Raw genomic sequence first — 16,788 nt, forward strand, 5'->3', positions numbered from 1 at the left:
CAGTCGATGACCTCTCGAATTTCATCAAAAACCATCTTAAAAGCATTATAGAAAAACATATACAAACTAAATACACATCAAACAAAATAAATAAATGCTGGTTTAATAATAGACTAAAGAAGCTTTGTAAACAGAAGGAAAACCTATATAGAAAATTTAAAGAAACTAAGGCAGAAAGAGTTTACAAAAAGTACATAAAAATTAAACACTTAACCCAAAAAGTAAGCAGACAGCTGCAGAGTGAATACATAAACAATGTAATATCTAAAGATAACAACAAAAACCTATGGTCATACATTAAGTCTAAGAAAATGGAAATAACAGACATAGCGCTATTAAAAGATGAACATAACATAATACATAATGATAATGAAACTAAAGCAAACATTCTAAACAAATACTTTGCATCAGCATTCTCAGCCCCAGGAGACAAAGACATATTACTTAATTTGAACCAAGTAGACAACATTGAAGATATAGTAGTACAAGAAAATGGAATTCAAAAACTATTAGCCAACACCAAACCAAATAAAGTGTCTGGACCTGATGGTATTCCAGCTAGATTACTCAAAGAACTAAGCAATGAGCCAGCAGCAGTGTTCAAAATACTCTTTCAGGCATCGCTTAACCAGGGCAGAGTACCAAAGGACTGGAAAGAAGCTAATGTCACCCCCCTATTTAAAAAAGGAGAAAAATCTGACCCAGGAAACTACAGACCAGTATCACTTACCAGCATCACATGTAAAATCCTAGAACACATAATATGTAGCAACATCATAAACCACTTAGACAAACATAATGTCCTCACCCCATACCAACATGGCTTTAGAAAATATAGATCATGTGAAACACAACTAATAGGACTAATGGATGATTTTTCAAAAGGTTTAGATAATAGTGAACAAATAGATGCTATCTTACTAGATTTTTCCAAGGCTTTTGACAAAGTTCACCACCATAGTTTGCTTAAAAAATTAAAATATTTGGGCATTAATGGTCCACTGCATCAGTGGATAAAAGAGTTTCTGATAGGGAGAGAACAAACTGTAATAATAAATGGCTCTAAATCAACACCAATAACAGTAAACTCAGGAACAGTCTTGGGTCCACTACTATTTTTAATATACATAAATGATTTACCAAATTGCATTACTTCAGGAACAAAAGTCAGATTATTTGCAGATGATTGCATAATATATAGAACAATAAAAACAACACAAGACACAGATATTTTACAAAGAGAATTAGATGAATTACAGAAATGGGAATCAAATTGGAGCATGTCTTTCCACCCAGAAAAATGTCAGTTGTTAAGAGTAACAAAAAAAAACTAAAACAAATTAATTCCACTTATCTTATTCATGGCAAACCAGTAACACAGACTAAAAAGGCAAAATACCTAGGTGTTATAATAAATGAAAAACTGTCATGGAATCCACACATTGATGAAACTTTAAAAAAATCAAACAAAACATTAGAGTTTATTAAAAGAAATTTCTATAAATCAAATAAGAACATATAACTAAAATGTTATTTAACCTTAGTTAGGCCAATAATAGAATATGCATCCTTCGTTTGGGACCCCTCAACTCGAGAAAACATTAAGAAACTGGAACAGACACAGGAAAACCAGTCACTTGGCAGAATTTAAGTCATTGGTTAATATGCATGACAAAATGCATGACGCGTAGGATGTAATCATCTTCTTTTTTGAAGTAACGTCTGTATTATATAAGATAAGGCACAACATTTAACATTTGATAAAGGACAAAAGAACAAGTAGCCTGTATCTTATGAATTTTCATACTAAACGATAATTAACTGAAGTATATCATTTTGTTGTGTTCTGATTTCCTGTTAAAAATGTTATGGAAAGTCAAACAAATGTGGAGAATAAATTTAAACCTAAAGGGTTGAGAACAAAATTAACTTTTTTTTTGTTAAAAATGTTCAAATTTAACAAACTGATGCAATATGAAACATAGACGCACTTTAAGTTCACAAGATTTGATAAAACAACAGTTATTCACATCCACAGACAGGAAAGACAAGACACTGACTAAATGAATAGAATTCATGCTTTACTTCTGGAGTTAAAACAAAAAAATTAAACTTTTAGTTTCACCAGAAAAATGCAGAGTAGTATTCTCTCAAAAAACAACTAATTCAAAGCCTATGATTAAGACATTTTCAACATTTTGATCTGATGAGTACTAGTCCATGTGTATGTTTGTTTCAAATAACAGATATAAAAGCTTAGTGCTACACATATCAAATCTTCTCATTCGTTTATGGGACACAAAATTATTTAAGTAGATTGTTTTTTAAATACTGCTTATTCAGATTTTGTATGTTGTTCGTTGTTCAAGTCAAATTAATTTCTGAAAATTTCTTTTAAAATGTAAGAGGTTACACCAATATAGACCAACAGTTATGAGACTTCAATATAATCACAGAAAAAAAAAGTTGATATACCTTCAATCCGAAAAAGAGAAGCATTTTCTTAGAATTAACACTTTCTCTCCATAATTATTTTTTCTACTTTTCGACGGATTTCTTCATTTTTCTCAATGATTAAGCTTCAATAGCTTTGTTGTTTGATATCAGAAAATGTTTTAGTTGGTACAGAATAATAGGGAAATGCATGCTCTTGTTATATAACACAAAATAAAGTTTAAAAATTAAACTGTAATTTAATTTTATGAGTTCAAATCAATGATGGCATTGTCAATTAGCAGAGAAAGAGTTATGGTAAGACAATTTTAGCTTTAATCATTCAAGAAGCATAGTTATAGTAAGGTTAGACAATTTCAGCTTTAATCATTCAAGAAGCATAGTTATGGTAAGGTAAGACAATTTTAGCTTTAATCATTCAGGAAGCATAGTTCTAGTAAGGTAAGACAATTTTAGCTTTAATCATTCAAGAAGCATAGTTAAAGTAAGGTAAGACAATTTTAGCTTTAATCATTCAAGAAGCATAGTTAAAGTAAGGTAAGACAATTTTAGCTTTAATCATTCAAGAAGCATAGTTCTAGTAAGGTAAGACAATTTTAGCTTTAATCATTCAAGAAACATAGTTAAAGTAAGGTAAGACAATTTTAGCTTTAATCATTCAAGAAGCATAGTTATAGAAAACTTAAACTTACCTTTTTAATGTTTTCTGAGAAACATCTAACTTCCATTACATTCAAGTTCGCAGGTGGTGCTTGAACTTTTACTTGCAGTGACCCTTTTATTGTTACATATTTCTTTTAGATAATCCCAACATGCATTTCTTGACATTTACTTAATCACAATTATAGAGGTACACATTCTGAATGGATGATATACCTAAAAAATTAAAGCTATGCATCAATCAGAAAGAAAAGCGATGAGTAAACAGATATATATAAATTAACTATAGAGCATGGACTACTTTAGTTTGAGAATTACAAAAACCTCTTGTTGGCTAACATATTATAATGCCACAAAAAAAGTTGTGAATAACCACAATGTACAGTCCTGATGGAGAACACCACAACTTGATGGTGCTGCAGTGTTTACAGAGAGTTGTTTTATTTAGTCTTCATTGTTAGCATTCTAATAGAAAATATGAGGATGTAACACAGAAGATACATATGCATGAATTTTAGGCAAGATTAATATATATAATAAGATTTACAAAACTAGCCCAAGCAAAAATGTTTTAAAGAGAAATAATCCAATAAAGAGTTAATATAAACAGGGTTTGTGTATTAATTGAAATGTCCTGTTAATGAATTTCAGCCTTAACGTGGCTCCTCCAAGGAAAAGTCTATTGGTAGAACTAGACAGGTGAACAATGGTAGTAAACAAACCCTACGTGGGGTTACCTAGGGCAGGTTTTTTTGTTCTCGCCCGGGGTAAGGATGGAACAAAGACCCTGCAACTCAGCCCAACAAGTCTGCCATGCTGTTTTACACAGGGAACAAACATCAGTGACCCTGTGGCGGGAGTGGCAGCCCTTAGAGGGTATTGTGTCTGCCTTGTCACCAATCAGAGTTCATCTCAGGTATTGTTTCAGTTTCACTATAGAAATACAAGGAATATTCCCAGTGGTTAGCTCTGCCTTTGACTGCTTATAGTGATCAGAATCAGGACCAAGGCATGGTGTGGAGTGTATATGGTATGATCCTTTTGTTGTCTACGGTCATATGGTTGGAAACTCTCAGACAGGACTTATAGAGAGCTCCTGGTCCACGCCTGATAAAATCCTTTCCAATTATCAATTAGGATAATGTCGCCTTAAGTGCTGATTTATTAATGGACTTCATTGAAGGTTAATGAAAAGATAAAAAAACATATTTTGTTATCTTAGCATGACATCAATTAGTGCTAGATATATGAAGATGTATTAGACTTTTTTTTTTGGTGAAGATTAGTTAATTGGTTAATTAAAATGTGTCATCTCATTGAATATGTTAAGAGAAGCTTATTTTATAGTTTTCTCTCACAGATCATATGTTTTATTGTTTTTAATATCCTTTCATAATTGATATAAAAAAGGACTTCTGTAGGCAGACTTTTGCTTGATATTCATTTTTATTTTTTAAAGAGCATTCTTTACATTATAAACCATCTACTTCTATTCTAGAAGGATATCTAGCAATCTTTCAAAATTGAATTGGAAGAAAAGATTTGCTTTTTGTAAAGGTAAATAGTTAACAGCAACAATATACTAGCTTAGTCAAGGAAAGCAAAAAAAAAATTGCATTAAATGAGCTATTATCAAGATAACTATGAAAGTAAAGCTAATGAATCATTACCTTAATAACAGCATGTAGCAGTCCAAGTTAATTAGCATCACTTGTATTCATGATTATTGCATGAAATGGTACTAGGAATCTATAAAAAAAAAAAGTAATTTTAGAATCAGTAGTTGTATAGGTCTAGAAGTGTAATAAACTTATTAAAAACTTTGCCAAAATTCTTAAGGAAGAAAGAATATGTTACTTGTCATTAGGATGCATGTTTCATTTTAAACAAAAATAATTAAAACTACACTAAGAAATCTATGACTAAATTGATAAAGGAAGATGCCCAAACAGAGAAAAAAGAAATCCATTTGCAGAGAACTACTGATATTTTAATTTAAAAAAAACAGATAAATATCATAAGTTTCAAATAATATGCTCAAACATCCTCATATTTTTAAACAGTTCCCAAACAAATAAGACTATTTAACATTTAAAATTTAGATGTATGAAAATACCTCAAACTGACTTATCCTAAAGCCAGTTTAATCTTTATATTATATTGAAGAACATAAGATAAATAGGAGCTAAAGATATTTTTAGAGATAACTTAATAATAAAGGCAGAAATTGTATTACCAAATTTCACTATGATAATAAAATGTAAATTATTGGTTTTGGGATTGAAAAATGGAAGCACAATTTTCCATAAAACTCACTTCACTGTGTCCATTTTGGAAAGCTTACAAGAAGAGGGCAGACCAGAATTTCATAAATCTACACAGATACACTTGTGACATTAATATTTTGCCATGCCTAACACAGACAAAGGCTTGTCCACCAGGAGTCTGTCTAAACTTTTTTTTTTCATTGTGTCTGTCTACAGCAAGTCTCATATATGTGCCTTGCAACCTTCAAGAGAGCTCTGCAGCTGTCTCTTCTTCCTTTCATAATCCATTTGCTGCAAGATGTATTCAGTTAATGCCAGTGACAACAAGTTGACACCTGAGATGATCTATATAGCTTTCCTGAGAGAGGAGCTGGAGAGGCATATCTGTGATTCCTTCCTCCTTTGCTACTGCTTTCGGCATGTGCTCATGTTATACAGAAAGAGCTCAAACAGGAAGTATTTTAAAGCTTTTACACTTTCCTAAGCAAGATGATAACTACTGGGCAAATCTGTGAAAGCCAGAAGGAAAAAAAAAACATAATTAACCAGACTTACATGATAAGAATTAGATTCCAAGTACAAATAATTATTAAAAAATGTTATTGTTTGTTGAAAGAATTCAGGTACTTATATGCTAATTACATACATTTTTTTTTATACAAATGCGTCAATGCAAAACAAATTAGGCCTATTTCAATATTTCTCTTAAGCAATGGTTCGCAACCTATAGGTCCGAACCCTTTTAGAGGCAAAGGGGTGCCTAAGATGTGTAAAACTTCAATTTATGCATTTTTTTTCAAATAACAGTTACTTTTATAAATATCTCATGTTATTAATTGATTAATTGAAGGTAATATTTTCATTTTTTACAACCCATGAAAATGGATCTAGAACAAAAGGACGTTAAGAAAAGAAAATATATTAATATTTTCACTTTAACATGTCTACATTCATTCATATCTCAAATAGTTAAATTAGTCCAGACCTGCCTACCAAAAAAAGTCCAAATGCGTAACACTTACGGTCAAAATGCGTATTTTGGCACCAGAATGCGTAACACTTATGCAATCCACTATTTTGTGATATATATATATATATATATATATATATATATATATATATATATATATATATATATATATATAATATTAGATGTCATGATTAGATCCACAATCTAAATCTAGATCATTAGAGATGATATCTAGACTAGATCTGGAACTATGTCTAAGTCTAAGACTTTATGTATATATAATGAATATAATCTACTCTAGATCTAGGCTCAAGAGTGTTACCGATGCTGTGGATCCGCTACAAACGTAGACCGTAGGTCTATTCTATACTAAGACTAAGAATCTAGCCTAGATCTAGACTATATGTTAGTTATCGATCTAGATCTAGTCAATCTAAATTTTAAATCATACTAAAACTAATTTCTACTAATGAACTTACAAAAAAAAAAAAAAAGTCACGTTGGTGTTTCAGCTAACTGACTGTACCAACCTGGTACCAACCCGCTACTCCCTCACTCTCGCGTTCTTCATTTCTAGACATCTAATTGCTATTTAGAACCAATCAACGTATAGATCTGGGCACATTGTGTTCACCCCACCTTTTCTGTTTCCCCTCTCTCCCCACAGGTGGGCTTAGCGTGACCTCCTTGACCGCTTGTAAGCTAGTCTAGAGAGGAGAAAAAAAAAGGATACGAAATGCGTAACGCGACGGGTTAAAAGCGTATTTGCGTACTGGCGGTCATTTTTGGGAGATTTTGCGTAACGAATACGCATTTTGCGTAACGGTAGGCAGGTCTGTTAGTCTATGCTATCTCGAATGAATCTAATTTATCACACCAAAGAAACAGCATCAATTTGACTAATAAATATTAAATAATAATGATGCGGCTCTTCTTGCCTTGCTCTCAGAGAGCTCAGACGTAAATGAGTATTTCAAAGAAATAGAACACATTGAAAAATACTGCAAAGATAATTTTTTTATTATTAATGTAAAAAAGACCAAAGAAATGATAATCGATTTTCGTAGGGACAAGAAGGAAAATTATATTGTTTCTGTAGCTGGAGAGACTATTGAAATTGTGCAAACCTTTAAATACTTTAATACTATCCTAGACAATAAACTAAATTTTACTGCAAATACTGATTATATCAGCAAAAAATGTCAGCAAAGATTACGATTACTAAGAAAACTGTCCTCGTTTAATGTTAGCGAAAAGGCCTTGGCTATGTTTTATCATGCTCACATCTGCAATATTTTAAGTTTCAATATCACTGCCTGGTATGGCAATCTGAGCATTAAAAATAGGAATAAACTTTATAGAATCCTAAATGCTGCTGGCAAAATCATTGGCAAAAAACAAACCCCATTTGGGCAGTTGTTTGAGACAAACATCTATAAAAAAGCTAACAAGATCCTCAAAATAAAGAATCACCCTTTGTGTCAGGATTTTGTGATTTTACCATCACAAAAGAGATACAAGACACCGATAGCAAAGACAAACTGACACAAACACTCCTTTGTTCCCCTGGCAATCAAATCATTAAATAAGAACAATCTGGTATAAACTTTGTCACATGTAAATTATGAGTGAGTCTGGCGTGAATGTACACTTTGGTTTCTTATAGTTATAATGTTTTTTGTTTGGTGTAATGCACAAATTGTAAGACAAATTTCCTTATGGATAATAAAGATTATTATTATTATTATTATTATCTAATATCTGCTTTCTTTAAGGGAAATGGCATTTAATTCAGTCTAAGATTTGTGTAACATAATCTTCTTCCATTTCCAACAACATACCTTTGCAAAAAAAGTATTTTCTAGGTCTAAATAGACTTGATATAGTTTACACAAAGACTGCCTTGAGAATACTTGATCTGTTGAAAGATAAACAAACTCAATTTAGGCACTAAAATAGATTGTTTGCACAAACTGTCATAACAATTTTGAAGCAATATAGCCTACAGCCTTTTGTCCATGCTCCGCAATGCCTAGATGACTATGCAATAGAAATAACTGTAAGTGATAAAGATAAATGTATTTTACTTACAATTTATTTATAAGAAGAAATATATTTTACACAAAATACTGATAGCTAAAGTAAACATTGAAATTAATAAATCTAAAACTTTAGCAATGCCTAATAGATATTAAATTATGGTTAAATTTTAGTTAGCCTAATAGATGAAAATGTATATACAGTTGAGGGTTGCTGAATAAAGGGAAATTAAAATTTGATACAAGCCAACATGTAAGATGAAATAAATCTAATGAACTATTTAGAATTATGCCCTAGCTAAATAAATTTAGCAGAGATATTCTTTCATACACTTAATAGTTAATTTGAATATATTTGAAAGTAAATACCACAACTGACTCAAAGACAATATTCAACTAGGATGAATTGATTATGTTTTAAGATTTTAATGACTATCCATCACATGTATTTCTCTCTAGATCTATTTAACAAATTGTCTGAATGCCACATGTTTATATTTTCTAATAATCAATCTTCCATTATTATCACTATGTAGTAAGGAGAAGATATCTTTGTAGTGCTGCAGTTGAAATCCCCTACTAAAGTAAATTTTTGTATCCTCAAAAAGAAAGCCCTCATATTCAACCATGAGCTTTGAAGTCTTTGTTTGCATCCCTCAAATGAAAGTCCAGTAAAGCATTTTTTTAAACAAAGCGTACACTGCTTTGTATCACCCATTGCACATAATAATGCATCCACACTACACACATTTTTTTACCTGTAAATTATAAAAGTACTGATAAATAATGTATTGAAGCTTTGCGCTCAGAAGTTAGAAAGAAAAAACATCACCATTCACAACTTTGCCCAGTCTTTACAAGTTTTTTTTTGTTGTTTTTTTTTTATTAGGTCAGTCATAAATCTTGATATGCACCTTATTTCACATCTTCACAAACTGTATTATACATCCAAATCAGGTAATTTCAAATGTAGACAAATGCCAAGCAAAGGCAATATTTACGATTGAGGATGGTATAACAGTGTTGTGCTAAAAAAATGCTTTAAAATCTAGCCCACGCATCAGCTTAACCTTATTAGCACATATGCCAAAAATGACTTCACAAATAGATAAAGAACTCCTACAATAGCATCAGAATATATATTCTAGACCCAAAGAAAAAAAAAACAGTTAAGAAACACAGTCACAGCTGAATCTACATAGCCACTTGAAATACTGCTGTTGTATATATTAAATGTAATATTTCAAAATACTATGTTGCAAAAGAAATTAAATTACTTAATAAGTGCATACAAATAAATGGAAACCTATTTATGGTGAATGTTCCATTGTTGGAATACCAATCACATGGTACTTGTTTATATCCTACTGATAAAGGTCATCATGGAAATTTACTCAAGTAAACTTTTTATTGGCATATACCTCATCATGTTGTGCACAGATGTAGTCACAGCATTGCAGACATTGGTGTAGTGCAGCCTCCTCAAAAAGTGACAAAATTTTTGTGCACATTTTTAGGACTCATGAATATAAATTTCTTTAATTATGTCATGTAGATAAAAAAAATATTTGTTCTGTTACTTCTGTAATAATGATGATGCTATCGTACCATGAAAAGATACTACCAAAATTATTGTTAAAAATGGATCTTCTGGAGTTTTGGCAATGTATCACATGTTATTGTTTGAAGAACCACTGTCATCTTGCTGAGCCTGGTGTCAGGGGGAGGTATGGCAAGAATGAATGTTACTTTGATATTTTTGTATGATTGTTATATCCCCTTGTGAATGTGAATAGTATTGCACATATTGTGAACTGAGTGGTTAAGTCTTCTTTGAATGAGAGAGAGTGTTAGTTAGTGTGGTCTTGTTCCCAGTCTAGGAAGGTTGGACGTTTACTTCCTGGACTGGTGTTTTGTGTATTAAATATCTATTGAAGTTGAATTGTTTGTGCTCTATTGGATATTATTTAAGTATTAAAAAGTATCATTGTTATTTCATGGAAAGTATTATTGTTATTCATGGAGTTAAAGTGTATCAAGTAGTAATTGTTCGTATAAGTAAACCCCCTAGTGAGCCAAGTTAAGAAACACAAGAACAAGCATATAAATTGAACCCTGACATCTGGCTGAAAAGAAACTCTTTCTCAACAGCACAACAAGGTTTCAGGTTATGATGGCCTGAATGTGATAGTCCAGCAGAAAAAGTAGACACAGTGTGCTCAATGTCATAAGAGACACAACACTTCGATATGATAATGTGATGTTGCCTTAATTGAATAATGCTCTGCTGCAAATCACAACAAGTAGCAGGAAATAATTTCATTTGTTTTAGTACTGGATTTACCTATTGTTCAAATTTCAGAACACTCCTAGCTCAACAATGAAATGTAATACAGGTTTTTTTGTCTTTTAATTATTGTTTCCTATATTATTTGTTATTTACATATAATATTTGAATTTCATACAGAAAAAAAAAACTTAAAAAATTACACCTTTGGCATTAATGGGTTTTATTTCATGTATATTATTAAATAGATTTCTGCTATTAATTCTTTCTTTATAGTACTGAAAAAGCAGTAATATAAAATTCATTATAAAATTATTTAAATAAAATCAGATTGGATATCATCAGATGTGATACATATTAGATTGGACTAGATTCAATTGGATTATATCAAAACTGATTAGATTCGATTTTATCAAATCAGATGCTCAATTAAAAAAGGACCAGTATGAGTATCAAACCTGCGACATCTGTGTTAATGGTACAACACTATCAACTTCACTGCCAGTTTCAGGAATTTCCAGACTTCCACCCACCCAACCTTTTCTTGTCACCTTTTTTCCATCAATAGAGTGTAAGCTAATAGTACAGATTTGAAATAAAAAAAAAAGCATTCCCTAATACAGTAAGACTGTGGTATACTACCTGAAATTTTGGATGACTTGTTAATAAATAGGATCTTCATCTATTTACATTTTGTTTCCTCCAATAAGCTGGTTCAACATACTTTTTCTTATACAGATCTGAGGATAAATTTGATATGAAAATTACATTATAAATAAAGGCTCTAAATTATTTAAAAAAAAAAACAACATCTTAAATTAACACAATTTTATCTCAAATAAATGACCCGTGACTATAAAATTAATAAGGGTTATTTCATGATCCTAATTTATTTATAAATAAACTTAAATCTACTAGTGAAGCCTACTGAACTAGCTACCCATGTTTAATTTGATTAAAATAAAAGAACAATTCCTTAAGGCAGAGGTGGGCAAACTACATTCCAGAAGAATATTAAGACCAAATTGTTTTATTTTCATTTATAAAATAATTTTGAGTTTTAGTTAATTTATGTTTGCACCTACATTGTATATTTACTATTTGCACAATAAAATCAAATTATTATTTTTATTGCAATAAATTTGGGTATTGTGCAGTTTTGGCAATGAACGCTTTTGTGCTATAGTTCCAAACAAAAGTTTATAATATACAAAATATTTATTATAATAAACTTGTCATTTACCATATCAATATACCTAAATACTTAGAAACAACATTCTACTGAAGACTATGATATTGAGATGCTCCCCCCCCCCCCGGCACACATATATTATAGAATGAAATTAGCTAGATACCTGTACAAGCTTAAAAACGCATAATGGAGCAGTTCAGCTGCTGCAATCAACTCAATTGACTATCCATGGATGATGATGAGTTTAACTAAAAATGTTGTTTAAAAAAAAAGATTAAGGTTGAAGGTAAAGTAAGTAAGGAGGGTTGGATTTCTAAATACTGTTTTATTAATACTGGGCTTAAGCAGTATTTTAGATATGTTGGAAGTCTGAGGATGTTTGTCTTTAAGGTGCTTAGTTTTTAGAAACAAAATTCTATTTCAGGGGTAGCTTTAGCCCACTAAAAAAAAAGAAAAGAGATAATGCCAGAAATATATATTATTTTTTTTCAGAAAAGTCATGCGTTTACTTGGATTTTTCAAGATATTTTCTTTTTACCCAGAAATAGTAGAAGGTATATACATTTATTCGTTGTTTGTTTTTTCAAAAGGTAGCAATATATGCTCAGTATATAATTTTTTTTTTCTCAAAACCATCTGCCTAGGTCTTAGGAGAATTTTACCATTATTCCTACAAGATACCTAAAATGGGAAAGGATGCCTCAATTTAAGAGGGCTACTGGCACATCTAGCATATGATGAGTTAAAGACAAAAATTCATTTTTTCGTACATTTTCTAGAATAACTTTGTACACAGTGTGTACATATGTACACATGACTTTAAAACGTTTTTTTTTCACATGAAAAGATGTGGAAAAGGATAAATTTATCCACCTTTTCTTTGCTTAGTATACAACGTATTTTACACAGAAAGGAAGGGAATATTTTTAATTTCAACATGAATCTAGTATAATGTCAAATATCACAATTTGGTAAGTAAATTCCTAGGTCTAATTTTCTTAATTTTATTAAAACTATTCTCTTCGATATAAATCATATTAAATATTGTAGTTAAGATGTACCTAATTAATATGTTACCATTTGAAATATAAAAAGATAAATATATTGTGCTAAATAATTTTTTGAAAAGTGATGTGTACAAATGTACACACTGTGCTTCACTTGAGCAAAAAAAGCCATGATCAATAATTTGTGGTACAACTTTGTCCTTCTAGATATATAGAAATAATCTTAATGACTACACACTGTGACATCTATATGTGAGGTCTTATGACAACAGATTGCTGCCTTGTGGTTTGATATGGTACAGTTTCGAAATGCCATCATGATGGTCACCTTTTGAATCCTGCCCAGTTCCATCCCCCCGCTGTCCTGCAGGGTTTTGTACTAAGATGTAATATTGCTACTTAATAATACCATGTGTACATCCAGAGGCATTTACTGTTGAGGTCTTGTTACAACGGATCGCAGCCTAATCGTTCGGAAGCCTATTTGCTTTGGACTGTTGTCTTAAAGGTCACCTGTTCAAACCTTGCCTACTTCCATCCCCTGCACATCCTGCATGAGGTTTGTGCTAGGATGGAATATTACTATTTAATAATTATCATGTCTCTACCCAGAGGCAATCTACTGTTGAAGACTTGTTACAGCGGAAAACTGTCTTCGTTTGGTATGGGCTTCAGACTGTCGTCTTAGAGATCACCTGTTCAAATTTTGACTACATCCATCCCCTGCACATCATGCCTGAGGTTTGTGCTAGGATATAATTATCATGTCTACATCCACAGACATTTTATTGTTGCCGACTTATTGTAACGAGTCACTTCATGGTCATTTGGTATGAGTATCATCGTATGAGCTTTGACTATCTTCATGATGGTCATCTGTTTGAATCCTGCACATTTCCATCCCCTGGTCACGGAAACCTCAAACTTCATTTAAGCTTATCCTTATTAAGTTAAATTATTAACACATATCTTAATCTAGATCTAGAATCCCCCTAGATGTGAAAATATATTTTGTGCTGTTGTACTGTTAGTAAGGGGGATGCTACTCAAACATGGTATTTTTGTCTTATTTCGCAAGTGCTTGCAAGGGTTAGCGTAGGTAATACCCAGATTATTAGTTACATTACATGATCCGACATCATGATGATGATCATGGATATTATTTAGTATTCTACTTAATTTTTAAAATACTTAAATTTAAATTGATGGCAATGATCATCTGAATGATGCTTGAACAAATTAAAAAAGAAAAAATTACCTAGATGAGTAGATGTAGATAAATATCTAGTCATATAAGGCTAGATCTATAGGAAATTATATTCTTAGTTAATCTAGGACAATTTATTTTATATTATTATGATCTTGATCTAGAGTAACAAGAGTCTAGCTAGGATGGCTAGATAGAATAGTAGTCTATAGTCACTTTACTATCTAGATTATCATACAACACCGTTAACGAAGTCGTGATATTGCGATCTCACAGTTTCCTGTCGAGTATTCATATCTATTCGCATTTTTAGTGTTTTTTTTTTTATTAGGCTTTCAACTTTATGATAATCTTTTGAATTTCATGACTAATGAAGAACAAAATACGACCACCTGCAAACTCAGCCCCATCAATTTTTTTTTCAAATCCTGTCTATCACGTAACTATGTCTATGTCTAGAAATAACAATGCACCCACAAAAATGTTAAATAAAGTATTACGGTATTTAAAAAAAAAAAGATTAAGGCTAACAGGCGCCCTTTTTAAGGGTTAGCGTAATGGATAACTTAAATTGATGCTTGAACAAATTAGAAAAGAAAAAAATGCGTTGCTTGGCAGTTTTAGCAAGAATTCTAGCAATTGTTTCATATCTTGCAAAGAAAAAAAGAAAAAAAATACGCTTTTCGCCGGAAAACAGATAAACTTTATGCGCCGAACAACGGTCAGCTTTTAGGCTTGGCCTTGGTTGAGATGCTTGACAAACGTCGCAACCTTGCAAGAACATCTTCGAGTAATTAAGAATGCCGAGCCTCACGGTACGACAGTACCACGGATATAGGATTCAAAACGAGCTTATAGACGTGATGGCTATATTTTCCCGTCATCCTTGACTGCACGCTTGATGTTAGCGAAAAATAACTGATATCTTTTACATAGCGTTTTGTGGATGTATCAGATTTAGAAATTTGGTTGGAGAACACTTCGAGTTTATGTAGGCTAGTTAAAAGGCCAAAAGTACTGTACTTCGTAAGCATAGTAGTGTTTTGTAATAAAAATAAGACCTTCAGCGTTAGAGGCGGACGATCCCGTAAGTGTGACGTTGTCTACCGCCCCTCTCAGTTTTCCCCTCAAATTTTCACAATAACAACTATAGTTGTTTTAGTTCCTTTTGTCTACAGTGAGCAAAGTTCCTACATTCATTCCTTAATGTTACACAGCTTTATGAATGTCGAGTCTTTTTTAAAATTTAGTTGTTTCTAACATTTTCTCATTAGTTTTGACATTTTTTTTTTAAATTGAAGATTTTAAAATCAGAAACAGGTTAAACATCACCTGAGAATGCTTTCTTCTGGTAGACTTTAAAGTGCTCCTAACGAAAACAGCTAGGCCTTAACATTATAGTGTTATTTTTGTATCGACGTAATCGGGTAAAAAAAAGTTTTTAAAAAATATGTTATTAAGCTTAAAAAAAGAACTTTAAAAATGGAAAATTAAGAAGTTTCTTTTTCAGGATTTCAAACTTGCAAGCTTATAAATACCTTTAAATTCAATATATTTTGCGGTGTCCTTTTGAATGGACAGAATTGCCTGATTTGAAATTTGTCTTACAAAAGGTCTTAATCAATAGTCCTTAATTAACTTCAGTTTTGAAAAGCTTATTTCACGTGACTCCAAGTAGGCATGCTTTTTGCAAGAAACAGTTGAAGGTTTTGTAAAAGTGGTGGTAGAGTAGAGATTTATTTAAGCCCCATTATTGGCTCAGCATAAAAGAGATCAATGCACTTTACTCTTCTGACATTTTAAAAATAATAATAGCCTAAACTGCCGACAGTTCGTGGGTCTAGGGCTGGGCGTCTTATTCGCCTATGGTATAACCCATCGCAATTCAACTCAACAGATACATGTCACACAGTTTCCAGGACTCTTAACTGTGTTGTTAACCCCACCCCTACTCCTGTCATTTCTTCTACGACAGAGTTCAGCAGTTCCCTACTAAACTGTTTTATTAACCACCCCACCCCTATTGCTCCTCACACAACAGAGGTCAGATGTCCCCATCAAAAACCTATAATTCGGGATATGACTCCTCCGGTGTCTTCAAAATGTGCTACACCTCTGGTGACTACGTCCTCCAGTCTGCTTAAAATAATGCACCTCAACGCCCAGTCATGCAGTAACAAAGCTCTTGAGCTTGCAGACACCATCACTGATGATAGCTACGACATCGTTTTCCTTAGTGAGACATGGTTTAAAGAAGTTGGTGATGAGCCAAGAACCACTGAGCTAACGCCACCAGGCTTTATTTTCAAGAGTCTACATCGAAAAACAGGCAGCGGAGGGGGTCTAGCAATACTGTACAGAGATAGTCTAGCCAAGTATGTAACAATAAGACCTGAAAGCTCAACGTACACCACCTTTGAGATGTGCGAGTTTCATCTTTCCCACCACAGTAGAACTTTGACTTTTATTTTCCTGTACCGCCCACCACCAAGCAAGAGAAATAAATTGACAACAAAAGTTTTCATCGAAGAATTTCAAGACCTCCTTGACAGTCACATATCAACAAAAGATCTATTTGTCATAGGCGATGTGAACTTGCATTTTGACAGTGAAAATGAGACATACGCGATGCTAAAAATGCGCTAAAGGATCGCAACTTAGACCAACTGATAAATGTTCCGACACATGTCAAAGGCCATACTCTT

General features: G+C 32.1%; 2 protein-coding genes across 3 annotated transcripts in view; one reads left to right on the top strand and one right to left on the bottom strand.

Annotated features, from left to right (window-relative positions):
* LOC106076788 (uncharacterized) overlaps positions 1-14,340 on the bottom strand; it is a 71,773-nt gene extending 57,433 nt beyond the window's left edge. Inside the window, exons 1-7 of one of the 2 annotated variants that reach the window (XM_056011448.1) lie at positions 14,135-14,340; positions 12,033-12,117; positions 11,320-11,417; positions 8,193-8,269; positions 5,431-5,890; positions 4,785-4,863; positions 3,147-3,330 (exon numbers count right to left, since the gene is read on the bottom strand). The gene's annotated coding sequence lies outside the window, so the exon portion shown is untranslated. The remainder of the gene's footprint in view (positions 1-3,146; positions 3,331-4,784; positions 4,864-5,430; positions 5,891-8,192; positions 8,270-11,319; positions 11,418-12,032; positions 12,118-14,134) is intronic. The other variant, XM_056011452.1, reaches the window with a different exon arrangement.
* Positions 14,341-16,162: 1,822 nt separating this feature from the next.
* LOC129922911 (uncharacterized) lies at positions 16,163-16,729 on the top strand. The gene has a single exon (XM_056011112.1). It carries the CDS (start codon positions 16,163-16,165, stop codon positions 16,727-16,729), a length of 567 nt encoding a protein of 188 aa, XP_055867087.1.
* The last annotated feature ends 59 nt before the right edge of the window (positions 16,730-16,788 follow it).

This window comes from Biomphalaria glabrata, chromosome 14 (assembly GCF_947242115.1).
Source record: "Biomphalaria glabrata chromosome 14, xgBioGlab47.1, whole genome shotgun sequence".
NCBI classification, from domain to species: Eukaryota; Metazoa; Mollusca; class Gastropoda; family Planorbidae; genus Biomphalaria; species Biomphalaria glabrata.

Coding starts and splice junctions, on each gene's coding strand:
- LOC129922911 (XM_056011112.1), top strand. CDS start 16,163: ATGACTCCTCCGGTGTCTTCAAAATGTGCTACACCTCTGGTGACTACG.